The sequence below is a fragment of the Nothobranchius furzeri genome, chromosome 17 (assembly GCF_043380555.1).
Source record: "Nothobranchius furzeri strain GRZ-AD chromosome 17, NfurGRZ-RIMD1, whole genome shotgun sequence".
Lineage (NCBI taxonomy): Eukaryota > Metazoa > Chordata > Actinopteri > Cyprinodontiformes > Nothobranchiidae > Nothobranchius > Nothobranchius furzeri.
The window spans coordinates 46,209,080-46,235,116 of NC_091757.1; the positions used below are offsets into that span (position 1 = coordinate 46,209,080).

General features: G+C 41.8%; 2 protein-coding genes across 9 annotated transcripts in view; both read left to right on the forward strand.

Annotated features, from left to right (window-relative positions):
- The window catches only part of osbp2b (oxysterol binding protein 2b), a 61,780-nt gene extending 49,306 nt beyond the window's left edge, over positions 1 to 12,474 (forward strand). For 2 of the 3 annotated variants that reach the window (XM_015973031.3, XM_054731732.2), the window contains 12 exons: positions 233 to 431; positions 884 to 1,004; positions 3,238 to 3,304; positions 3,664 to 3,816; positions 3,915 to 4,160; positions 4,293 to 4,413; positions 6,760 to 6,863; positions 9,568 to 9,663; positions 9,799 to 9,983; positions 10,080 to 10,300; positions 10,694 to 10,711; positions 12,060 to 12,474. In XM_015973031.3, the coding sequence (XP_015828517.3) occupies positions 233 to 431; positions 884 to 1,004; positions 3,238 to 3,304; positions 3,664 to 3,816; positions 3,915 to 4,160; positions 4,293 to 4,413; positions 6,760 to 6,863; positions 9,568 to 9,663; positions 9,799 to 9,983; positions 10,080 to 10,300; positions 10,694 to 10,711; positions 12,060 to 12,202 (1,674 nt within the window). In that variant the 3' untranslated portion in view covers positions 12,203 to 12,474. The remainder of the gene's footprint in view (positions 1 to 232; positions 432 to 883; positions 1,005 to 3,237; positions 3,305 to 3,663; positions 3,817 to 3,914; positions 4,161 to 4,292; positions 4,414 to 6,759; positions 6,864 to 9,567; positions 9,664 to 9,798; positions 9,984 to 10,079; positions 10,301 to 10,693; positions 10,712 to 12,059) is intronic. The other variant, XM_015973032.3, reaches the window with a different exon arrangement.
- A 4,778-nt stretch (positions 12,475 to 17,252) lies between these two features.
- si:ch211-102c2.8 (centromere-associated protein E) lies at positions 17,253 to 25,942 on the forward strand. 6 transcript variants are annotated; one of them, XM_054731725.2, is made up of 22 exons: positions 17,253 to 19,605; positions 19,679 to 19,752; positions 19,822 to 19,858; positions 19,960 to 20,106; positions 20,289 to 20,666; positions 21,649 to 21,756; positions 21,831 to 21,902; positions 21,967 to 22,027; positions 22,114 to 22,171; positions 22,406 to 22,518; positions 22,594 to 22,684; positions 22,765 to 22,875; positions 23,538 to 23,618; positions 23,900 to 23,986; positions 24,091 to 24,299; positions 24,371 to 24,497; positions 24,569 to 24,652; positions 24,723 to 24,922; positions 25,017 to 25,043; positions 25,198 to 25,252; positions 25,319 to 25,503; positions 25,664 to 25,942. In XM_054731725.2, exons 1-22 carry the CDS (start codon positions 19,560 to 19,562, stop codon positions 25,713 to 25,715), a joined length of 2,403 nt encoding a protein of 800 aa, XP_054587700.2. In that variant the 5' UTR covers positions 17,253 to 19,559; the 3' UTR covers positions 25,716 to 25,942. The 6 variants fall into 6 exon arrangements, with proteins under 6 accessions (XP_054587700.2, XP_054587706.2, XP_054587703.2 ...); XM_054731731.2 differs by having other exon boundaries at positions 25,319 to 25,499; XM_054731728.2 differs by having other exon boundaries at positions 25,319 to 25,495.
- The last annotated feature ends 95 nt before the right edge of the window (positions 25,943 to 26,037 follow it).

Genomic DNA, 26,037 nt, shown 5'->3' on the forward strand with positions numbered 1-26,037 from the left:
CATCCAATTAACATTTTCATGATTCCTCCAAACAGGAACCACGATTACAGTGATTGTCACAATTATCTTTATGTCTGATTGTTGCTAAAGGTTAGAAAAGTACATGATTTAGTTATAAAAGAAACGTTTTACTTATCCAAGGAAAATTTAGTTCGGATCACTTCTTTTCAGGATAAACTGTAAACTTTTGTTTTGGTATCCTATAGAAAAGTAACATCTTGTGTTTCCTCAGGCGTGTCGAGACTTTTTGGACTTAGCTGAGACTCACAGCAGGAGGTGGCAGCGGGCGCTGCAGTATGAGCGAGAGCAGCGTACCCACCTAGAGGAGACCATTGAGCAGCTCGCCAAACAGCATAACAGCCTTGAGCGAGCGTGGAGAGAAGCACCCACGCTCGTCTCCAGTCCACCCAGTGCCCCAACCAACAACCAGGGTGAGACTGAGTAGCGTTTACTTTATTCTCCGGGCCTCAGTCTGGATCTAATTTCATTTAGTCATGTGGAGCCTGAGGCTTGAAATTATAGAAGGTCTTCATGTGGAGAAACTTCATATTGGGTCTGATGGGTTTAAGAGCTGATCATGTGATCGCTCATGAAAATACGGAACTTGGTTTTATTTGAGCTCTCCTTTAGTTTTCCATTCAGATGTGAGCTAGTTTGTCTAATTATGGCTCAGCTGATACTATAAGAAGTAGGCCTACATACTAAAACATTGGATCAGGCTAGTTAACCAGCAGAAACATTAGTGATTTTACTAAGCTTGTTACTCCGTGATTAATCACCACGGGGATGTGATTATACACTCCTTCCTCTGTATTTCACTACCCTGAGATGGTCCAGCTGCTTTCACACATTCTCTTTGTGGACTCTGACGTTTCACCTGCAGGGAGTGAACGGGTGCGCAAAGAAGAGGCAAGTGATGAAGATGAAGATACAGAGTACTTTGATGCCATGGAGGATTCCCCTGCCTTTATCACAGTGACTGCCAGTGAAAGCACACAGCACCGGTCAGTCTACGTCACTGTTTTACTGTCAGCCACTGCATCTGTCAGGTGGATTTTAAAGGCCAGGCTCACTGAGAAAATGTCTTTTACTTGTTATTTTTGAAATATGATTGATCATTCTGAGTTTAACGTGCAGGCTAAATTTGAAAATAGTCAGTCAGTCAGATCTACATCACACTGAAAATTAGCATTCATGAACTTGTGCATCTTGGCTTGTGATGGGGAAGGCTGTTGTTGAGCTGGCGACACAGAGTGAGCAGAGCTTGTCTCGGCTAGTAGAAGCTAACTGTTAGCATTAGCAACTCTACATCATGACAGAACTCCTTCAGGCTCGTGGGATTTGTGGAGATAAAACCTGTGCTGCAAAGCAAACTGATTCAGTGACAGAGTCGCGTTGCTCTTAGCCAATCAGAGAAGAGACGTTCAAATATTAGGAAATAAGACTCCAAATACTGCCGTGCTCTGCTCACCTCTCTTCTGGCTGACTTCTACCTCCCTAAACAGGAGCACCAGAGATTTTTGCCCCTCACAAGGCATTAATTTCTACTAAGCCGTTTTTATAAATCAGTGCAATGAAGTTGCAGCAACGGGAGCCTTGGGTCGTTTATAACTGGTCAGATCGTGACGATAATGTGGTACAATCATGTCCTTTTTACAAAAGATTAGGCGGTGGTGGCATAAAGGAGGTATGGGGGCGGTGTCAGCACTGCCGCGGACTTCTGTTTAAATTGCTATTTATTGCATTTGAAGCCGCGCTCATTAAGAATTTTTTAACAAGTCGCGCCTAAAGGTGTCTGTCCCCAACAGTCCCCATGCAGTCTCTGGTCATCTGACCTTCAGCTCTAACAGAGAGAAGCTTCTGGAGTGCGGCATCGCTCCAGTTTGCCATTTCAGCTGATTTATTTCTAAAGGCAAACTTATGGTCTGTTTTTATAGTTGCCGGCATTAACTCCCCACGTTGTTATGACACCACCCTCTGTTGCACCAAGGCGAGTCAATTTTCAAGACAGAAAATTACCTCATGATTCAGAAAAGGGTAGAATGCCTTCTCCAGGTCAGGGATGAGGTCTTGCCCCAAGTGGAGGAGTTTAAGTGTCTCGGGGTCTCGTTCACGAGTGAGGGAAAGATGGATCAGGACATTGACAAGCGGATTGGTGCTGCATCTGCAGTGATGCAGGCGTTGTGCCGATCTGTCGTGGTGAAGAGAGAGCTGAGTCAGAAGGTGAAGCTCTCGATTTACCGGTCGATCTACGTTCCTACCCTCACCTATGGTCATGAGCTTTGGGTAATGACCGAAAGAACGAGATCACGGATACAAGCGGCCGAAATGAGTTTTCTCCGAAGAGTGGCTGGGCTCTCCCTTAGAGATAGGGTGAGAAGCTCGGTCATTCGGGAGGGGCTCGGAGTAGACCCGCTGCTCCTCCACATCGAGAGGAGCCAGTTGAGGTGGCTCGGGCATCTGGTCAGGATGCCCCCTGCACGCCTCCCTGGTGAGGTTTTCCGGGCACGTCCAACTGGGAGGAGACCTATACGGAGACCCAGGACACGTTGGAGGGACTATGTCTCTCACCTGGCCAGGAACGCCTTGGGATTCCTCCGGAGGAGCTGGCCCAAGTGGCTGGTGAGAGGGATGTCTGGGCCTCTCGCCTTAGGCTACTGCCCCTGCGACCCGACTCCAGATAAGCGGATGAAAATGGATGGATGGATGGAAAATTACCACAATATTGCTACCAAGCGAGGCGGAATGAATGCAGCAAAATTTGCGCATGGCCATGCCGACATGGTGCATTTATAAGATGCACCATTGCGGTAATATTACACTGGTTTGCCGGCACGATGTGTCTTGTAAAAAGGGCTCTAGGACTACTGCAAATGTGTTGAATAAAACAAGTGAACTTGGTCTTTAATGTCACCTTCTCTGGGGTTTGTGTTCACTGTGCTCCATCCGATTAGGATCTGGTGAGTCGCAGGCAGACTCAGCAGACCGTGCTGTGCCGGGTCTGCGGCAACGCTTAGGTTTTGTTTGTGGAACATTGCACTGTAACAAGAAGAACAACATAACCGACTTAATCTTTCATTGATTCTGTGTATCAATCAATATGAGTTGCACCAATAGCACAGCTTTCAGCAGCAATACCCCTGGCAAGTGTGTGGTTTATTTTTTTAAAGGGAAACAAGACTGATGGACTCTGTTTATTCAGAGAACATTGCAGATAATATTTCCATTTCATTCTAGGAGATCTCAGAGTAATTTGAGCGGCGCTAGCGGAGGCCAGGCCAGCGACTGGAACCAGGACGACAGCGTAAGTGTATGACTAACGTGACTGACATTTGCAGATGCGGCTGACTCTTGTAATCTGAGTAAAGATTAATTTGTGTCTTTGCAATGCTCTCCCTTCATTGATTTACTTATATAACATTTGCACTTGACTCACACACACACACTATTTCTGTGCTTCCTGTTCTCTTGTCATCACCCGTCTGGACCCAAAGATGAACAGTTGCATAATTTCTGTAAATCTCATTTGCCTCTCTCCTGCCTTTTTCACATCAGTCGTTCTTACACTTCTCTTTCTTTTTGTTTCATCTGTGCTGTCAGTGTCACTGAAAAGCCGCCCATAGAGTTAAAAATATTTTCTCAAACTCCCTCTCCAAATCCCAGATGTCTCCGAGCTGTAACGATGTGTCGGGAAAGGAGCTGCAGCCTCGCAGACAAAGACGGACTCACATCCCAGACAAGCCCAATTATTCTCTCAATTTGTGGAGCATCATGAAGAACTGCATCGGCAAGGAGCTCTCTAAAATCCCTATGCCTGTAAGCCCACGAGTCATGTTCTCTTTATTAGCTGGCAGGCTAACATAAATCTGTGAGGATGAGACTTTATGAGTTTCATTTCTTTGTCTTTCTTTCAGGTTAACTTCAATGAGCCGTTGTCGATGCTGCAGCGCCTCACCGAGGACCTGGAGTATCACGAACTTCTAGACAAGGCGGCGCGCTGCGACTCCTCCCTGGAGCAGATGTGCCTGGTCGCTGCCTTCTCCATCTCCTCCTACTCCACCACGGTCCACCGGACTGCCAAGCCCTTCAACCCCCTCCTGGGGGAGACCTATGAGCTTGATCGCCTGGAGGAGTTTGGCTACCGCTCACTATGTGAGCAGGTAATAACAAATCCACCGGGAGATTTTGTTGACTCATTCCACTGACTGCTCGCACACATCTGACTCACAAGCTGACTGTTTTTCAATGGATTCAAACTGTTTTTTAAGCATTATGTCCGTATTTTAACTCAGGTGAGCCATCACCCTCCTGCTGCTGCACATCATGTGATTTCCCAAAGAGGCTGGACCTTGTGGCAGGAAATCACCATTGCCAGCAAGTTCCGTGGCAAATACCTCTCTATTATGCCTCTGGGTAGGACATTTCACACTCAGATGAGGAGTCAAAGCAAACTGAAGTTCTGATTGGAGCGTTAAAGACTTTCTATGCAACTTGTTCAGATTTTCAAATGATATTCTTGAGCCAGTGTGTGCTAAAATGACTCTTTACAGGGTTAATGAAATGTCACTCAGGTCCCCACCGCCTTTGCAACTTCAGAGTGTCTGTCTGGTCTGTTGGAGCTTCCAGCACGTTTCCTGCATGTTTTAGATCATGAACACGGCTGGTTTGTCTGATTTAGTGATGAACTGCTTCTATAGAAGCCAATGAAGGCTGAGGAGGCATTTAAGCTGTTAGATTGACCCCGGGTTTCCATGGGAGCCATCAGCAGCACGTCTTGCTCGCGTCAGCTGCTGCTTGGCCCTTCCCACGAGACGCGAAGCAGCAGGGAAGCAGCTGTCACTGACAGAGCACGAAGTCACACGAGTGACTTCGTCATTAAACACAACAACAAGCAGGAGAAAATTACAACATGGTTTGTGTTTTATGTTCTGTCCATTTTATAATCGCCAATACGGACATGAAAAACAAAGGAGACCGCTAGCTATGTGACAACTTCTCACGGGGACGCACAGTTAGTAACCTTTTTTAAAAGTAAAGCAACCGGAAGGCAGTACGTTCTTTATTCTGAAAATCTCGGGAGCTTCTCTCCATTTCCGTGTCGGATTTCCTGTCTTTCCTTCCCCAAAAATGTCGAACTTGACCCGTTTCAGAGGCGTTGCGTGTAGAAAATAGAACCGGCGCGTAAAGGCCGCGACATGCTGCTCCTGAGACGCGGCCGACTCGCACTGCTGACGGCTGCCGACGGCTCCAGTGGAAAAGGTTCTGTTGACCACAGCGGTTCCTATCAGCAGCTATGACGTGCTGCTGCAGTAACGTGCTGCTGACGGCTGCCGTGGAAAGCCGGGGTAAGATGTTAAAAAGACGAACACACAGCGAGGGTGTTAATAGCAAGCCAAAACGGCCTAGTATCCCTTAAAATACTCGAGGGCAAATGAAAGTCATGGTAGAGCTGCTGTTTTAGTAAAAGTTTTCGATTTCTGATCCTTTTTTTCTGACAGATTTTAAATAATCTCTTAGATGAAATGTTCTCTACTTTCTGGTGGTGATCATAGTTGACTGCAGCCAGCTGTGTCTTCATGCCAGCATTACATAAATAGTTTTTTTTTCAGTGTTTACACAAGTCATTAGATGAGGACCAAGCAGGGGTTCAGTCAGCAGTGATCCTTGAATATGAGATCATACTGTTCAGGGCTGCTGAAAGGTCATCATGAGATGTTTTAATGAATAACTTTGCATTAAAGCAGCATAATACAGTGTGTAATTCCTGAGCTGTGGAGAAAGCCTGATAGATTGTTACTGGGTGTGACTACAGAGTGAGTCGGTGCAACCTCAGCTGTTTGCATCAGACATGAAACTGCACCGCTGCAGTTTAGAGGAGGACCAGACGAGCCGGTTCGACTGCAGACTGGATGACACGGCGGTGTTTTAGCCTTCATGCGTCAGTTGGGACCAGATGTTAATGAAGACAAGCAGTGGTGACGGTTACACTGACCCAGGCATTTTAGTGAAGTTACTGCTTTGTGTGTTCATACCACCTCCGCTCTGATGGAGAAGAAAATCATAATAAAAGCTGAAGTCTGATTACAGAATCCAGATGTTCCCAGCTGCAGAACCATAAATAATCAGCAATAATGATCATTTTTCTTGTGTTATAACCAGATTGATGAGCTGTTAGTGTGAATTAGAAAGGGTGACTCCGATCTTTCTACAAAAATGGAAATTAAACACACTCTATTTGTTCGGTTAAATGTCATCATCCCGACTGCATGCAGACCTCTGACCTGAGCTGTTTGTGGATATTGAGGCTTTGTCAGGCAAATTGAAATGTCAGAGCTCATGAATTAATGTAGTAGTGCACTGCTGCTTGATCTAGAACATGAGTGTGATCATGAATCAGGAGGGTTTTATCACTGCTCTGACTCACACATAAATACAAATATAATGGGAGCTCTATATATTCCACTGGGAGGACTGAGAGCTGAGTCTTGTTGGTTTATACAATTTAGAGATTTGAATCGTGTAGGACTAGCTGAGGGATGCTGACACTCACCTGACTTCTTTCCCTTGCAGAAGCTATGAGAAAAGGAGAAATAAATGATCTTTAATGATGAGATAGACGTGAATCCTCAGGGGTTAGGTCGTAGTAGAAGCAGAAAAAAACATTTTCTGGGGAGTGAATGAATTAAACTTCAGCTGGAATCACAACACACCTTTTATGGTTCTTTCCTCTGATTGTGTTTTGTTGCCGTTTGTCCCCAGGTGCCATCCACCTGCAGTTCCACTCCAGTGGGAACCATTATGTGTGGAGAAAAGTCACCTCCACGGTGCACAACATCATTGTGGGCAAGCTGTGGATTGATCAGGTGCGTTTATGAGCTCCTCTCATCTGTAATCATTCCTCCATAACTCCAGAAGGTTCTGCCGAATGGCCAATCTAGAGTGCATCAAAGAAGTATGAGCAGCAGAGAGAACTGTGGATGAGGGATTTTGAAAAACCTATAACTCTGGAGCTCCTCTGTGTTTAGGGGGTTTGAATGCATCCTCTTTTCACTGTGAAATGTCCCGGAAATACCAGGGGAGGAGGTGAGGGGACAATGTCCCATCGACTTTGTACTCAACTGGAACTCTTCTGTTTATTTATTTTTCGTGGTTCTGCTTTTTTATACAATCCGAATCTGCCCCAGTTTGTCCATATGAATGGGGACCGACATAAAGAATAGTGTTTTAGATAATGAGTTATTTTACAAGCCTTGTAAGTTCCACTTTGTTCTGTGCTAAAACGTACGCTTCTGCTGCCTTCTGCTGTTAAATATCAGTCAAAAATTATTCCCAAATGAAATTACCATCTTTCATCCAACATTATTGCAATTATCATGCATCAAATCAAAAGGGATTATTTGTTAATCATTCAATTTGTGCTGCTTATCATGATCTGGATCGTGGGATAACCTCAGACCTCCCTAAACTTGTCCAAGTCTTCCAGGAGGATTCTGTTTCTAATCTAATAATAAAAAAAAGAAAGAAAATCTACCCCCTCGTCATGTTATATGGGGAGGTTGGACTCTTCTCACACGTCTTTATGAGATGCCCGAAACCTAACTACCTAAGAGGAGTTCCTAAAACCAGCTGGAAAAGTGTATTTACGTTTTATCAGAAGTATTTGTGCTGCTTTTAGTCACAAACCACAGCTTGGGACCATTTCTGATGTTAGAACGTGTAAAAGCATTGAGCTTGGTAGTCCAGACCTAAACTTGACTTGATGGTGCAAATTCAGAGAGTTTTTTATTTTTATTTTTATTTATTTTTATTTTTTTTGCTTCAGCCAAACTGCAACATGTAAACTGGATTTCACAAAACCACCGCCCACAAAAAATAGAAAGTGGGAACCTGAACCAAACCAGCAGCTGTTTGCTGCTTTTCCGAGAAAAGAATTATGAACTGACTTTGGCTTTGGAGGAGGCGAACGCCCTCTAGGAACATGTCTGATTTATTAGCAGAAATGCAAATCAGCAGCAAGCTGTTACAGCGCGGGAGCCAGAGGCTCTGTAGAAGCAACCATATGCCTCAAGCCAACCCGGAAAATACCGTCATCTGCTTTTTTTTAACCTAATAATGCTCATGTTGTTTGGTCTGACAAACACTCACCTCTGTTACTCTATCAAATATGCCTGAGAAGGGAAGAACTGTAAGTCAGAAATCATTAATCCTCCAAATGAGGTGTTTAACAATGGGTCTTCTTAAGCTGGATATCCTTTACAGAGTGGCCTGCTGCTAACACCTCCTATCTTCAAGTCCAAGTTCACTGAGAAACGTCTTCAATCCCTATTTCTTGCATTGGCTGTTAATAGACAATAGACCAGGAAAAGCCTCTGTGATCTACGTCCCATTTAAAACCATCATTCAGGGTCTCATCCATCTTGGCTCACAGCAGAGAAGGCTGTTGTTTGTTTAGCGTCCAGGAGAGAGCAGAGCACGTCTTGGCTATTAGAAGCTAACTGTTAGCATTAGCAACTCCACCACTCAGCAGAACTCCTCCAGGTTTGTGTTATTTGTGGAGATAAAACAACGTTGCAGAGCAAACAGAGTCAGTGATAAAGTCGTGTTGCTGTTCTACAGAGACGAGATATCCAAATATCAGGAAATAATGCTCCAGATCCTGCCGTCTTCAACTCACCTCTCCTCTGGCTACTTCCTGAAACAGGAGCGCCAGAGCTTTTCCCCCACAGAGATCGACTCATAATGCGTTCATTTACACTAGAGTCCACTAGCCTAGAGAACTAGACCAAATTCTTGCTTTGCAAAGTTTATTTAGTCTGGCTTGCCAGGCTACGAGTCCACTGCAGGTGCGCTGAAAAAATGAGTGAACTTGGGTCTTTAAGCGCCTCACACTCAGTCTTCTAATGATGTGAATATATATTTAAAGAGCAAGTCACCCCCAAATAAACATTTTTTTGCTGATAAACTAAATAAATGAGTGTCTAATCGTGCTGCAGACACGTGTAGTCAATAATTTGGCACTTCAGTGCATCTTAGTTAAAATTTAAATATTCTGCCTAAAACTGGCAGTGTTGTGCCGTTGTCAGGTAAAAACTCTGCACTGTATTTTAATTTAAATCTGCCAACACTAATGGCTAAGAGGTATGCTATGATGTAATCTGGTACATTATGATGTCACAATGCTGTCGTGAGCCTGAGTGTGTGTGTATTTGTTAGCAGCTCCGCCCTCTCGGTCTGCCAGGCAACAGCATTTCTTGCATTTTTCAAATATGAAGTGGGAGTAGAGTTAGACTCTGGTAGGGGTTGACTTACTCTTTAAGTAAAGCAAGAGAAAAATTTGATCTAGTTGTCACGGCGATCATGCTCACTATTTCCACTTTGTGGCTACATCATCTTATGAGTCAAAGATTAACATTAAGATTGATACTGTCTCAGTTTTAGGGAAATTTTATCACTGTTGATCATATCTTCTAGCGGATGTTTGGCTTTACAGTTGGATTTTCCAGTTGGATGTGCTGTGTGTGTTTCTGTCTCTCATGAATATCCATGTGTGTGTGTGTGTGTGTGCAGTCAGGAGACATCGAGATCCTGAATCACAGGACAAAGGAGACCTGCCAGCTCAAGTTCTCACCGTACAGTTACTTCTCCAGAGATGTTCCACGAAAGGTAAAGGCTTCCTCTTTTCCAGTTTTTGGTGATTCTGCTGTGGGGCGATGCTGCCCCCTGCTGGTCAGCAACAACAAATGTATTTGTAATTATTAAACTTTTATTTTAAAATAACTTCCTGTTTTGTTTTACCAGGTGACCGGTGTTGTGGCAGACAGTGGAGGGCAGGCACATTACATTCTCTCTGGTACTTGGGACGACAAAATAGAAAGTGCCAAGATCATTCAGAGCAGTCGAGGGGGCAGCGGATCCGAGGGGAAGCAGAAGACAGTCTATCAAACTCTGTCCCCCAAACTTTTGTGGAAGAAGTACCCTCTACCGTAAGATGGCTTGTGAAATACGAGTCATAGCTGCAGCTTCCATCAATATCATTGATTGTCAGACACCAAGCTAACTCAAGTCAATTTCCTCTTAAGGGAAAATGCTGAGAACATGTACTACTTCTCAGCTTTGGCTCTGACCCTGAATGAACCAGAAGATGGCGTGGCGCTCACGGACAGCCGCATGAGACCCGACCAGAAGCTGATGGAGGAGGGCCGGTGGGACGAGGCCAACTCAGAAAAACAGAGGCTAGAAGAGAAACAGAGAGCTGTGAGGAGAAGGAGGGAAGCAGAGGCAGCAGATGCACTGGATGAAGGTATGCAACGGAGAGCAAGGCTTTTAATGTTTAAAAGGGAAAAAGAGGCTGATAATAGAGAATGGTTCTATACCAAACAAGTTTATGAAGTTCTTTGCACAAAAGCGCTCTCACATAAAGTGATTTCAGCAGTTTTATTCTCGACAGTTTCAGTACCTTCCAGAATTAACCATTTCAGGGTTCTGTCAGTTTAAGAAAACAAGCTGACGTTTCTCAGCAGTCACAATGCAGATCTTTACTTTAAAAGGCTGAATGATGAGCTGAGTGTATTTAAACCCAGTCATTAGGAACTGTAAATCCTGGCGCCAGTACTGTGTTGTCCTGTGTGTAGGTCAGTTGTGTTCAGTGTACCGATGATTTGTCTTTTCTTTTCCTCCCTCTGTTGATGGTCAGAGTGTGAATATGACTCTGGTGAGTGAGGGCTCCCCTGTACCGCATCACACACACACACACACACACACACACACACACACACACACACACACACACACACACACACACACACACACAATCCTCTGTGTGTCCTCTGTGTGCTCTGCCTTTGTTAGGAAGTGCATGAAGTCATCTTTGAATAAAACTTCAAACAGCACATGTTTTCATTCACATTTGAACTTTAAAGGTACAATATGTAAGAATTTCACAGTGAAATAATCACAAAACAGTCTAATGTCTCAGTCACTTTGGAAGGAAGATTAAACTGAAAAAGATTTCCTTCTCAGCCGGCTGGGGGGTTGTCAGATTTTTCTCCTTTCAAAATGGCCAAAGAGGGACGTAGTATTTTTTTTTTTTACAATCTGTGAGCCTGCAGTGTTGCAGAATCTGAGCTGGCTAATGCTGCAGTGTCCGCATTTGGTATTCAACACTGACTGGCAAATTGCAGCAGTGTTTTGTGAAGATCCTAAGCCAGTAACAGGAGCAACCCAGAATTATTTCTTGTACCCCTAAGACGCCATGGGATCCTTTTTTACCCTAATATCAGGTAAAGAAGGTTAGAGGCTAACGTTGAGCTAACAGTACTAATGATGAGTTAGAATCAAATAGTGGGCTTTGAAACTATCTGGTTACTTTTTTCAGTTATCAACAACTCAATATTACAGTGAATGTATTTATCTACTTATCAACTTACTGACTTTGACTCATCTTTGCTTGTCATCTAGAATCTTCTGGTGCTGAACCGTAACTGGCAACAGCCATAAATCTCATGGAACGGGTGTGGGAAAGTCTCGTTTATTTTTAAAAAGGGATGCAGGCACCCAATTTAACCACAATATGTCATTCTTGCTTCATTCTTACATAATGCACCTTTAATAACTCGCTGTGCTATAAGTGAATCACACTTTTCACTTCATTTACTAGATACTCTTTATTTATTAGAGAAAAATATGTTTATCTTATTTCATTTTTAAGGGAAACACTTCATGAGCCACTGCACTGAGTGTAAATCATTACACTATCACGGTGCTCACAAGAGAAAACCATTGATGCATTTGCTGTTTTCTATGAAACACAGTAAACATGATCTTTGGAAAATACTGATAACTTTGATCATTTTGATCATTTTTCTTTTGGTCTTTCTTTCTTTTTGCTTTTTTCAGTTCCATTTGCAGCTTGGTTTGCATTTGGAGCTTTCCCAAAATGCAGTGCACATAATCTGATTGCTTCTCATTTTTGACAGTTTCTTTGTGAATTTTCTGCAAGAATATCTTCTATGCCTGAAGTTGATTAAACAAATGTGATTAAACATGTTCTTTATCTCCAGGTAGAGAATATGAAGGCTACCAGCCGTTGTGGTTTCACCAGAGGAGAGACTCGCTTACTGGAGAGACAAACTTTGTGTACAAGGGAGGTTACTGGGAGACGAAGGAGAGACAGGACTGGAGCATGTGTCCTGACATCTACTAACGCAGGAGCTCTTCAGATAACACCAACCTCATCGGGCAGGGAACCACTGACTCTCTGGTCTGCAGGCAGTGGAACACAGCTGGCCTACCAGCACCATTCGGACCTTGAAAAGAGAGAGAGGGAGTGAGAGAGAGAGAAAGAGAGAGAGAGGGAGAGTGTGTGTGTGTGTGTGTGTGTGTGTGTGTGTGTGTGTGTGTGTGTGTGTGTGTGTGTGTGTGTGTGTGTGTGTGTGTGTGTGTGTGTGTGTGTGTCACACAGTCTCAGATCACACAGTACCTCCAAATGCCATTTGGTTTTTACTCTGGTAAAAAGACAGGACGTTCCCTCAGCGATCTTTAAATAAACACACCTGAAGCTCTGGTGCTTGACAAATATTACCCACAATGCACTTAGTCTATTCCATCACAGAGTTTATTAAAGTAGCTTCTAATCTAACCCAGTCATAAAGAACCACATAGAACAGCTCAATGCACATCTCAGTATCTGTGGTTACAAAACAAGCTATAGATTAAACTGAATTCACCCCATAAATTTAAAATCCTGGAACTGTTTTTGTTTCTAAAATTTGTCTTTTGCTTTCATATGAAAGAAGCAACATTTTTAAATAAGTATGTTTTAAAATATTTATAAGAATTTATCACTGGAAACAAAACAGTTTAAAGAAATACAAACAGGAAGTATATTTAGATTTTAAAAAGGATTATTTTATTTTATTTATGTATTTTTTTTCGGAAATTTGATGCCTTGTATAAAGTCATAACATTCAGACAAATAATATATATAGAAAAGTCTGCGGATTTAGAACAAGTGTAATTTGAGCTGGTTTGGAAGATAGTGAGTCTTTCTGATGTTTGATGTTGACGACAAATTTTGCACAATTCAAAATATTTGATGTCGAGCTAATTATATCTCCATTCTGAAATGATCAAGTTTGATCTGCAAATGATCTTTAAATATCCACTTAAACCTGGTTTATCTAAACACATAATGTGTCAGAAATGGATTTTATTTGAGGTGATTTTATTTCACGAGGACAAATATCCTCAGTAGCTCATAGAACATCTCATGATTTCTATTCTGAATGTAAGCTGCCTTCATTTGGTCATCCAAAGATGCTTCAGATATGTTGAGCTCGTGGTTCCGATTAGTAGAACGAGTTTATTTTTCCTGCTGCACATTAAAAACCTTTTATTACATCATAAATGGAGATTCACCTTTCGCCTTTGGGTCAGAACCCTAAAGTGAGGTTCTAATGTGAAAACAAAAAAACTCCCTCAAAAGTGATGAGTTTAAACCGTGTTGGACTGACAACTGGTTTAGAAATATGTGTGTATTACAGTGAGCTTCCCTTCTGATTGAAGGGAAGCTCATTTAATCTGAGGGGGCTCAGAAGTTCAACCAGGCCTGGAGGTCAGTAGGAACATCTGCGCTGATGTTGGAGTTTTCACCTCATTCACTAATGGATCTGCAGCCAGTGTCGGGCTGGTTTCTGTGGTGCGCTCTGTTCCACAGCCTCATCTGGATTTCTGTGTGCGAGACCGGACCAGGCTCCTCAGAGTTGGAGGTCAAAGGTCACAGCAGCAAGGCAAGGCAAGGCAAGGCGGGGCTGGTTCCTGTATCCTCTCACTGCAGTCAGCGGCAGTCTCATGACTCCAGACTCACCAGAGCTCATTCTCTTTGTGGACGTGCTGATCTGGGATCAGCTCACAAAAGTACACAGTCTTTTTGCCTTTAACTGACTGAACAAGGGAACAAGTCCCCTGACCTGTGCACTACAAGTCTACGGCAACAGGAGTTAAAAAAAAAAAACAAGTTAGTATTTTTTTTTTGTAATTATTGTTAGGAATGTAGAATTTATGACTGGAGGTGTTCTGCCGTCTGGTCGATTTGTTTGAATATTTTGTGATAAAACACTGATATTGTAAAGAATAGCTATACTAATTTGTGTGCGTGTACAGGTAAAACTGAATGAGCCTGAAGGATTTTTATTCCAGATTGATGCTGTAAAACTTGACATTTAACCCTGGAGCGCCTGTGATTTGGCCCAAAGCTGTTTTCAGATACATTTTGATGACTCGGAATATTAGAAATGTTTATTATTTCTCCTTGATCTGGAAAACTGCACTGGAAAAAAGAAATCCCTTCACAAATGAATTTTTGCTCGACAGAATGGAGATTGAAGGTTTGAAAACATGAGCTGTTGAAAGATTTGTGTGTGAGGTTAAAGGCTATTGAACGGATGATTTCATGATAAAATGAATAATCAATTATTTTTCTTTGCACAAAAATGTTTGTTTTTTCCTTTAAATTTAAGCTTTTTTATGGTTGTTTGATTTGATTTAGAGCAGTATGATCACTTACTGAATATCTAAGATATTTTTATATTGGATTTTTATCTTAAGCAGCATAAAATGAATTAACGAACCCCTCTTGAAGAGATGGATTGTATTTCATAAAGTAGAATAAGTACAGAAGCTTAGCTTTGCACTTTTCATCCTAAACTGTCCTTTAAAGCAGGAATCTGGGATTTTTTTCTCAGATGGCTCTATCTAGAGGGAAAAAAATGTATTGCACCTCTGTGATTGACAGCCCTAATCCCTTCTTTCCAAAGTGTGGAGAAAAACAGCACTAAACAGTGTGTCCTCCATTATATTACACTTTTACAGATGTCTAAAAAATAAATCAACATAATCCCTGAAAGGGAGAAAACTCTGGATTGCTGCTTTGAGACATAAACACATCTGATGTATTTTTCAGAATAAATTTGATCACAATTAAGAAATAAATCTTGAGAAGAATTGATAGTCGCATGATTTATGCAGCAGCATCAGTTTCCTCCTTTTAAGTTGTCACTTTACATCATCGTGATCGTGGTGACAAAATAAAAGTTTTAATGAAACCAGAGTGTTATTTCTCTTAAAGGGTTTACTAGAAATGAACTTGATTATTATGTTTAAGATAATTTTTTTTATATTTAAACATATTCTATATTTTAAATGACTGATCAGGTAGTTTTTATCAGTTTGAGACCCCTCTAGTAAAAATGTCCCTGTGTGGGACCCGTAAGGTATCTGGCAGCTGTAGCAATAACCTGGTGTGTGTGCTGCTTCAGCGCAGGAGAGAGGAAACAAAACTACCAAAGTGTGAGAAGTTAGTGGAGACTTGAGAACAATGTTTTCATCCGCCTTCCCATCATATTGCTTTCCCCTTCGACAGCTTCTGGCATGACTCTACGCTTTTATTGTTGCTCTGTTCAGACCTTCTCATGTGTGCCATTTATTGCTTTCCTTGTCCAACTGGACCCAAGTTTCTCAGTGGATTGAGTCTGGTTTGAAAGCGGTGACATTTATTATCTGTATGATGATAGAAGCTGTGATACCTGACAGCAGCAATCTGGTACAGGATGGGTGAAGCGATGGATTGACCTGGCTCAACCCCCCCCCCCCCCCCCCACACACACACACACACACACACACACACACACCTCCAGTAAACTCTGGTGTTTTCAGGTTTAATAACACATTTAAATAAAGTTGGGGGAGGAGATTCCACATTGTGTGATTCCCTACTTAATTTAAACTTAGACACATTGTGTTTTAACAAGAAACACAATATTGAAAAAGTAGACGAATAAAGCTGTTATTGTCGACACTTAATATTTTCCTGCATTAATGGGTGTTTTTTTTTACATATTTGCACTGCAAAAAAGTATTTTCAAGAGAGTAAAAAAGTCTTGTTTTATTTTTTATTTAAAAAGACTCTAAATCTTGTCTGCAAAACCTGCAAAAAGTAGATATTCCTAAATATGATCAACTTTAGTTTTTAGTAAATACATCTAATGTTAGATTTATTTGCAAGTTTTAAAAATTCTAACCATTTCATACCCTATTGGCAGATTTTTTTTTCACTCAAAAAAAAATTCTGTTTGATCACATTTCTTTATACCAGTGACGCCCCCAGAAAATTTTGATGAGGGTGGCCAGACGGGGCCAAAGAAAAATGAGAGCTGTCACGCCAAATTGGTCCTTATGGTTACTCTGGGAGAGTTAGCGTGCAGCGATGCGTTGCTCCTTTATTCATTTTTATTAAAAGATAATATGTATCCAAAACACTTAACTCGAAATAGAGAAACACAAACATGTTAGAAAATAAAATTTTCACGGCTCCGCGCGGCAAAATTGCATCATTTTAACAACCACGCCCCTCCACCGCGCCTCCGCACGGCCCAAACTTTCTGCACCGCGCACCTAGGAAATTTTCTAACCACGCGGAAAAACATGGCGGACTGGCAATAACTAGTATGGCAGAGGTTTGTCAGTACAGACATTTGTATGATTCAGCTCTCAAAGATCACCATGATCAACATATTAATAATTCTTGGAGAGACGAGGACGCTGTTAAAAAAATGCTGGAATGCCATGTTGTAAACAACAGTAATTTCTACTTCTACTATGGTGTAGTGTTGGATGCATGCTGTAGAGCTCCATGCTGCCCCCTAGAGTTTGGGAGAATATTGGCTCACCGCAGAGACGAGCCGCATGAACCATAAATGCTGCAAGTTGTGAAGCGCGTTCCAGCCGCGAGCCGCATCACCAAGCGGAAAGTGAATGCGTCAAGCATAAACCAAGCCTTAGAATGACCTGTATCAGAGCTCCTGGGATGGATGAAAGCCAAAAGAAAATGTCTCATGCTTCTCAGAGATTCAAAGCCGTGTTTCAGATTGCTGATGAATTGCATTCTTTGTCCCCTTTAATTCACCTGTTGCTGTCTTCACAAAAAAACTACGGAGCCCCTGGCCATGCACCCCAGTGCTGTTTGTGTAAGTAATGATTATTTTTTTTCCCTTTAGACTAAAACTAAGGCTTGTATCACGGTCTTGCATTTTTTGTTTTTGCAGTGCAGAAAGCCTTAACTGGAGTGATATGAACTTTAAGCTAAAACGTTCTTAAAGTACATGAATCATGATTGTTCAATGTCAGAAATCTAAATCTTGTTAAGAGGACTATCAGGAATAAATCATAATCTGACCCCCCCCCCCCCCCACCACCCCTTTTAAAACAACAAACATTAATAATTCACGAGAGCTTGTAATAATGAAACCCGCCCTGCTTCAGAGAGATTATCGTAGATTTTAATGATGGAAAACAAGCATAACTTTTGCACAGCAGGTTTTTGATGACGTCTGTTCCCCAGAATCTGACCTCAATGAAACATGGGTGAGATTTGTAAAAGTGAAGAGTGATAAAAGTATTCCTTCTAGAGAAGATGCTCCTCATGGTTATTTTTGTTTGTTTCATCAGAAGGCAATGATCCAAAATGACATTACCAAGTAAGCTTCTGAAGGGAGAAAATGTGTAGTTTTGTGCAAATATGACAGATTAAGAAGAGATGCTGAACATGAAAAATACATTTATTCTGACGACAATTAGAATTTGATAATAAGCGTCACATACATTCTCTCTGAAAATGTTATAAGTTATGATTTATTATCCCAGCGACCCTACATGGACAAGTGGATATAGAAAATAGATGAATGCGTTTTTTATTTTATTTATTTATCTTCCACAAATAAAGGACTAGCATGCTTACACACGTGTTATAAAATTAAGTGAACTTAGTTCAACTACCTTTCATCACTCCTCTCATCTGGATAGTTTTCACACACACACCTTCATATAGGACGTTACCCAGGGTGCATTTCCTCTTGCAGTTCACTCATCTCCATGGCAACCCAACACTCAGATCCATCAGGTTTCCCAAGCTGACATCCTGCGCTGAGAGAGGAGGTGAGTTTTGTTTCTAGTCAGTCAGAAGGCAGCATAGCAGTTAGTTGAACAGTTTAATACATTTAAAAGTTTATTTTCGTGTAACTTGCCTGTTGCTGCTTTAACTTGATTTCTTTGCAGATTTAAGATGCAAACTTTGAAGACGCAACTCTTTAAACCAATTTAAAGTTTACCACTAAATAATTAAACGTCCTTGAGAAAAATGCTGCATTAGTTTGTTTAACCCTCTGGGGGCAGGCGTTGCAGATTTGCAACGTTAAAACCTACCCAGGGCCTCATTTATCAAGCTTGCTTACGCACAAAAACAAGGTCGTAAAACTGCGTAAGCAAATTTCCACGCAAACTTTGGGATTTATGAAAGAAAACTTAGCAGAAAAATGTGCGCAACTTTAAGTTGACTAAGGACCTGGCTTACGCACATGTTGGACATGGAGAGCACCTGCAGTGCTGCTGCTGAGAAGGATAAAATTATGAAGTCCTGCAGCATTATCACTTGTACTGCTTCGTTTTCACACAGAACAAGACCCCCCACACGCACACACACGCGCGTACACATACATGTGCACACACATGCGCGCGCATGCACACACACACACAGCCTGAAGCGCAGAATACGGAATGCAGAATATCAGCAGGGGGACAGATTAAGACAGAATGTCATGCGTCTGTGACAGTCACTGTGACCCGATTGATCATGCGCCCTGGTTACTTGTACAGGGGAGATCTCCGTTTGACTGACTGGTTAGCGCGCGTGACCTTCACCCAAGAGTCTGGGGATCAAATCCCGTTTGGATCATTTTTTTAATATCCGCCACAGATCTCTCCTAAGAATTCACAACATTGACGGCTTCAGCAACGCTGTGCCACTCTGTGGATTTTCTCTTATTTGTTTTGCAAAAGCACTTCCTTTCATTTCTACACCTCACCCACAAGTACCTCAGTTTCTGCTTCTGTGAAATTGCGCTTCCTTGATCTGCCTTGATCTACGGTCGCCATCGTCATTAACGAAGCACTGCAACAGCCGGCTTATGTATATGCATGAGATCCACAAGGCACTTTGCATTGAATATTTATGGCAGTAAGTGGGCGTGGTGAGGGCGGGATGTGACTAAGATGCAGCTGAGAAACATTCTTGTTAGTCTCCGATTTAGGAAGCGGAGATTGCATACAGCTGTGCGTACTCCATGGTTGATAGATCACAAACCTACTTGGCATAAGTACATTTTTTTGCTGAGCTTAAGTACAGTTTTAGTAAGGATTCTACACAATGTTTGATAAATGAGACCCCTGGTTACTCCACACACGTATTTCATGAGCATTTTTAAACTCGGAAGTACCGCTGAAGGACTTAGTTTGTCCTTTTATCAAAACTTTGAGCCTGAGAGGGTTAAAAGGACTTGATTCTACTGATGCATTCCTATGTTTACTTTGCGGAGTGGGAGGTGGGCAATGCTTTGTCCCCTTGGAGAAAAGGTTATCCGACTCTTGTTTCCTGGACAACTGAGCAACAAAACGACCCGCTCAGCCCTGAACATACAGATCATCTACAGACGTGTCTCTAGATTGAGGACATGGCTGGGCGTGATGAAACATGGAGCGATGCAGAAGACACTGGCTGTGAGTTCCATCAGAACCCTTTTTGTGTTTTTGAAAGAGTTGTTGTTGTTTTACCTCTTTCCCTCCCTCCTAGCTCTGAGTGTGTTCAGATGGGACCACTGCGATCTCCTCCTGGATGCAGTGGATATTCAGCTTGACCAGCTGCAGGTCTCTGTTGTTCTTTTTTCTCCTCTATCAGCCTGTGAGACCGTTTTAAGCTCTATTTCTCTTTTTTAGATCCAACCTCCCACAGAAAACAATCACATCAAACCAGGTGATGAATCATCCTTACTGGTATCAAGTATGCATTACATAAAATACCAATATTAAAGGTTGATTTCCAAATGATGATGTGTGTTTGGGGGTATTTTTAAGCTACACTTAGATGGAGCAAAGACACAAGACTTGGAAGCACGACTCAAACAAATGACACCTCCATGTCTTGTCTTGAGTTAATCCACACGCCGATGATGAGGACAACACCTGGTGATGTTTCAATATCTGTATCCGCACAAGAAAATCGTTAGTTTTTAAACAAATTTCCTGTGAAATTGTTATTTTCATTTGCTCATCAGGCCAATTTCTGGGAAGAAATTAGATAAGTGTTGTATTCATAATCTAACCAAGCTGAAATCTCTAAAATGCAACAGATTTTTAAGTATTTTCTTGCAGATAAAAGGTCAATACTTCCTTCTGTACCCCAGAAATCACAGCGGGCTCTTCTGTCTGTCACGATGAAATCAAAAAGAAGCTAAAAGGAAGCTCAAGTGTTGAAGAGGAAGTTGAATCAGAAGGGGATCTGGTCACCTGGCGGCTCCAGAGGCTTCTTGGAGACGTCTGTCAGGAAGGAACTGCTGGAGAAACACATTCTGCTTCAGACAGCATCTGCACAGAGGACTTTTTCTGGTGCTTCAGAGAGGAGATGGTGGATCTGTCTCTGTCAGAAATGGGACCTGATGGAAAGACAGAAATTTCTGAGAGCGACACTAATCTGAGTAGTCAGAACCGACAAGTCGCTCAGTGTGAAGTAAACGTGTCACAAGTCAGAGAAGGAGCACAGAGACATGGAAGCTGCAGTAAGTGTGAGTACAGCCGGAGAAGTTGAGAGCTGACAGGTGTGTGTTTGAGCGACGTGTGTGTTTGAGCGGCGTGTGTGTTTGAGTGATGTGAGAGAGTCATTTCACTTTGTTCTCACATGGAAGATCACTAATCAGGAGAAGTCTGCTTTAAAGGACTGAACTAAATCCAACACATCTAATCCTATTCTACTCTAGATTAGAAAAGGTCACAATCAGTGGAAGTTTATAAAACATTAGAAAGGATCTCATCAGAGAAAAATCAGAGAGCAAAGTGTTTTTCTGGCTTTGATTACATATTTAGAGTCATCTAAAAAGTAGCCTAACCCAAAAATGTTGATATTTATTCCATAATTTTTGTCAGTAAATATGAAAAAGGTCATTTCTAGTCAAAAATACAGGGAAAAGGACAATACTATGAATAAAAGTAAAGTAATTACGACAATTTTCAGATGTGCTCTTTGGCAGCAGTGATGATTAAAGTTTTTCCCTTTTCCTTCAGACAATTTAGTTTTCTCCAAATGTTTTGGTTCAATTATTATGTTCAAACCTTTATTTTTTTTAAATAAAGATTTAGCTTGTTGCTGTTTTTCCCGAGATACTTAAAATATTTTTTAAACTCATCTACCTTATTTTTTTATGACTTTTTTGCTGGAGCTAATTAAACCATCTTACTTTCCATCTCAAACTTTCCAATAATCAGTATTAAAGGTCTTCTGTCCAGGATCTGCATGAGCTAGTTTTCATCCATCTGACACCACTTCCTGCAGTTTGTTTGAAGGAACCAAAGAATTTGAACACCGGTTAAGTCAGGATTTGGTGACACGGTTGTGAAAATCCTGCACTCGTGCACACATTTTAGCTCTTTCCCAGAGACCGACTTGTGATGCAATATTTTCATTTGTCCTCCTGAGCACTATAAGGTCCTAGATTAATGTAAATTATTCCAGAACTTCTGTTTGTTTGAGACTTTATGGTTTCCTTTCAGTCTCTTGCAGAACGGAGGTCATAACCGACCATGAAAATGTATCTTCTGACAGTGACGTTGATGCAGTTTGCACTGAGCAAGTAAAACAGCACGTCCACAAGTGGACAGGTACTAAAATGTGAATGAAACGTGCCAAAATAATTTGAAAAATTAAATTAAAACAAATCCCCCTCTGATCCAAGGACCCTTCATCACTGATCTGAATGACTTTGACACAACCACACAAGATGAGACTGAACGTCTGTCTGCATTAGGTAAAATAAAGCTTCATTCTTCATTTCAACACACATAATTAAATGTATCTCTTTATTTACAAAGTGAGAAGCTCCTCCAGTGGGCGTACAGATGAAGCTCAGAGTAACGGGACAAAAACCAGCAGGTAAAAGGAGCGTTTAGATTTCTTCATGATGTTTTTGCTTTTCCAAACTCTGCTAATAAGAACACGGATGAGAAAACTCACCACAGGAAGGAAGCATCCACACCTGGGAGGACATCAGAGAAGACGGACTGGAAGGAGATGAAGGTGTGACTTGAAAACCTTCAACAAGTGACATCTCTGAGTGTCTTTTAGAATATTTTGTAAAACACACACTCTGGTCTTTTGATGTTTGGCTCAGAAATGTGAGAAAGAGGAGACTAAAGATAAAGTGGACTCATTTAAAAGACATTGAGCTCTGCCTCTCTGAGCTCCAGCAGAGAAAAATGGTTAATCAGCGACTTCATCACTGACTGATGGAAGTCTCTCTAATATTTGCAGTTTACATCCCAGCGTGTCGTTCAGCACCTGAGTGCAGGAAGAGCACAGATAGAGGAGAAGAAGGCTTTGGAGTCTCTTCTGGGGGAAGGCAGGACAGAGAGAGAGTCCATCAGGTACCAAAAACACTGTTTCAGTTCATTAAATGAGTTTTTTTTAAATGCAGCAAAGTCAAACTGTGTGTGTTTTAGCAACCAGCTGCAGAAGCAAAGAGAGTCCTGTCTTCAGATTCAAAAAGCATCTCCACATAAACAGATTCTAGACGAGGAATGCAAGAACAAGGTATAAAACCCCTTTTCAGCTATAATCTGTTTTAGTGTGGTAAACACATACTTCATCTTTTTGTACGTCCACTGATCCAGAAACAGAATAAAGTTGTGACGTCAGAGATGGCGCCTCAGCTGGATTGTACCCAAACAGAACTATTTGTGGAGCAGCGACGTGCACGAGAGAAGACTGAATCCCTGCAGCAGGTGGATAAATAAATTGTACAAATAAAAAAAAATAGGTTTAATCACATGGCCATTAAATGATTGTGTAGGGAAGTTTATGTAAACCAAGGGTCACCACCCACAGGCCTTTTCTCCAAATTGCACAAGTTTAAAATAACATAAAAACAATCTGCACCAATGCGTTAACATAGATTTTAAAACTACTATTTTCTTTAAAAACATTCAAATCTCTTTATTAAACGTAAAGTTAGTTTAACTCTGATCTATTCTAGTTCAAAGGTCAGTATTGTATCGGCCTGGAAGTCCTTCCTGTGGATCATGAAGCAACTTTCAGCTTCACAAAGGTTGGACCCCTGATCTAAACAAGTAGTTTATTTTGTTCAAGTGAAACTTCCGTGAGATTAAAAAAAAATGCAATCAAATATGGAACAAATACATTTCAGTTGGACATGTTAAATAAGGGTTGCTCCCTTTACAAATGCTAAAATAACCCAGAAACAACAGTCCATTTCAGTATAATGTCAGATCATTCTAGAGTCGTGATGCCTTTTTAATCAGATTAGGAGTGTACTTATGTTTTTGTTTGTAAACAATATTAAAAAATGGTTAGAAAAGGTTAGAAGACTATCTTATGTAAACAATGTCTGTGTTTTGTGTTTGAATAATGGATGATTTTGGGGTAGAGACTGGAGGAGACTTGTGAGGAGCTTCACGGAGCCTCAGAGGCAGAGAGCTCACTGGGAAATGGATGTCTGCGTACTCAGGTAGAAGGTGGTGTTTACATATGAAAAAAATACCTTTTTAAAAACTATTTTGTTTGCATCTTTCGCCAAAAAGTTGGAAAATTGTGCAAAATAGAAAAAGATATATAAATGTATTTTAAAATCAAATGAAACCCTAATATATGTTGTTCTTCCACTTCTAATCACTGTTTAGCACTTTTTAAAAATTCTATATTTTTCAATAAAACTGCTTCAAATAAAGCAACGCTCGTGTTGCTTGTTGTTAACGGTGGTAGAAACGGACAGAATGTGGATATTTGCAGAAAGAAAGAGAAAAGCTGAAGAGGGAGCTGCAGAATCTGAAACCCCCAAACCACACAGAGCTGAAGGGGGCCCAGGAACAAACTCTGGTGAGAACTGAACAGAACGGGAGTTTTATTGAAATCAGTACAAGAGACGCATCATCGGGGAAGCCTTTTAGAAAACTCAGATGATTTTTGTTGTGTGAGCCCAGCAGAGTGAGAAAACGGTGCTGCAGCAGGAAGTTCAGCTGGCTGTGAGGGAGAGCGACAGGCTCTGGGCGATGCTGGAGGATAAAACAAGCGCCCACGAGAGATTCAGAGCTGAGACGGAGCAGCAGCTCCGACTCTGGGCCCAGCAGCTGGCAGCAGAGCTCAAACATCTGCACCTGTTAGTAGAGCACAACAGAGACCTGCCTCAGAGGTACAGCTCAAATGCACATTAGACACACAGTAAATATTATTACTTAATACTGACGCCTTTCTACTGAGCAGCTTTACTGTTGCTGAAGCTGTTGCACACCTGAGAACAACACGTGAGCAGCTGCAGCACTTCGTTAGGCGACTTCATCAACAGCTGGATTCACAGAAACAAATGAATGAGCAGCTCAGAAAGGAGAAGGTACCAGTTAAGATGTGCATACATGCATAAGTTGTATATAATTACATCTAAACCCCTTTTTTTTTACTCAGGAGCAAGAACTGAGGGTCCAAAGGCAACAGCTGAGAGCAGAGAAAGACCAAGCTCTGAACTCTATGAGGAGACAACTCATCCGGGTACGAAGCTCAAGTTTGGAGAAATCCCCAAACAGCCCCAGATCTCAACTAAACACCTTTTGATTTACAGGAGCATGTTGAGGAATTGAGCTGTCTGAAATGGGCTCATGTGAGTGAGACGGGAGGAGTGGCAGCTTGTCTCCGCAGGCAGCTGCAAGACAAAGATCTGGAGCTCAGGCAGGTCCAGAGAAGCATGGCTGAGTGGAGACGGCGAACCGCCGCTCGTCTGGCGTCACAGTTTGAACATCAGTTGACAGCTGAACTAGAAAGGTGACGTGATCATCACAGAGACGTTTATCTCACACGAATCCTGACAATGTATATGAGTTTGTTGAAATCTGCACAAATGTTTTCTTTCCCACAGGTGCAAGGTGGCGCTGATGAGGAGCAGGTAACTCATCTGTAAATAATAAATCACAAACTAAGCGGTTGTTCTTCATTGTAACAGCCTGATCTCATCACGCTACACATTAGCCACACGTTTAACCCAAACTTTCTCCATACTGGCAATTATTCACTCACTAACACATTTAAATGTTTTCCAGAAGAGCATCAAAGACTCTAGAGGCGAGGCCCAGAGGAGGGACACACAGTTCAAAGGTAGATGCCGAGTAAGCATGACCACGTTCTTGTTTCAGTCAGCTAACATTTAACTTTTTACTTCAGGAAACTGTTTGCTCCCACCGGATCCACGCGGTGAACTCTGCAGCCGCTCACATCTCCACAGACGTGGTGTCATTAAAGCTTCTACGTCACCTGCAGGGCAAAGTGAAACAGCTACGGGTGGAGACCCAGGCCTTCTTGTGGAGCCCAAATCCACCAGACCCACCAGTGGCTCTATCTGTGAGTGAGTGAGTGCACGACTACAAAAGGATTTATGAACATTTAGAGGATTATTAAAGGTGTAAACTTTGAAAGAACCTGCAGAATCAGCATTCAAAGCCGTCTGAAAGTGATGGATTGTGTCATTTTAGTGCTGCTGTTAAGCGTTTCTGCTGATGTCTCCATCAGGGTGAAGACGTTGCTGAGATTAAGAGGCAAACCTCGTGAAATGGAAGATTAACAAGCAGGTCACAGTGACATGTGGCCACTGAGGTCACACTCACCTCAGCTGAGGAAGCGAGGTTTTATGGCCGACGAGAACACTGAACTGTGTGTGAGCGATAAACCTCAGAGGAAACGGAGGATGATGAAACTTTCAGCTACATGAAGCCGGCGGGTTCTTCAGGGAGTTTCTAACGTCACGTTTCCTAAAATCAAATAGATTTCATTCTAATGTTCTACTAAAATACTAATAATGAATTTTTGTTGTTGGATGAGCAGATGGTGTGAATTCCTTTCTGTTTTATGATAAATGTCTTTAATAACTTTAGTTCATTTAATTA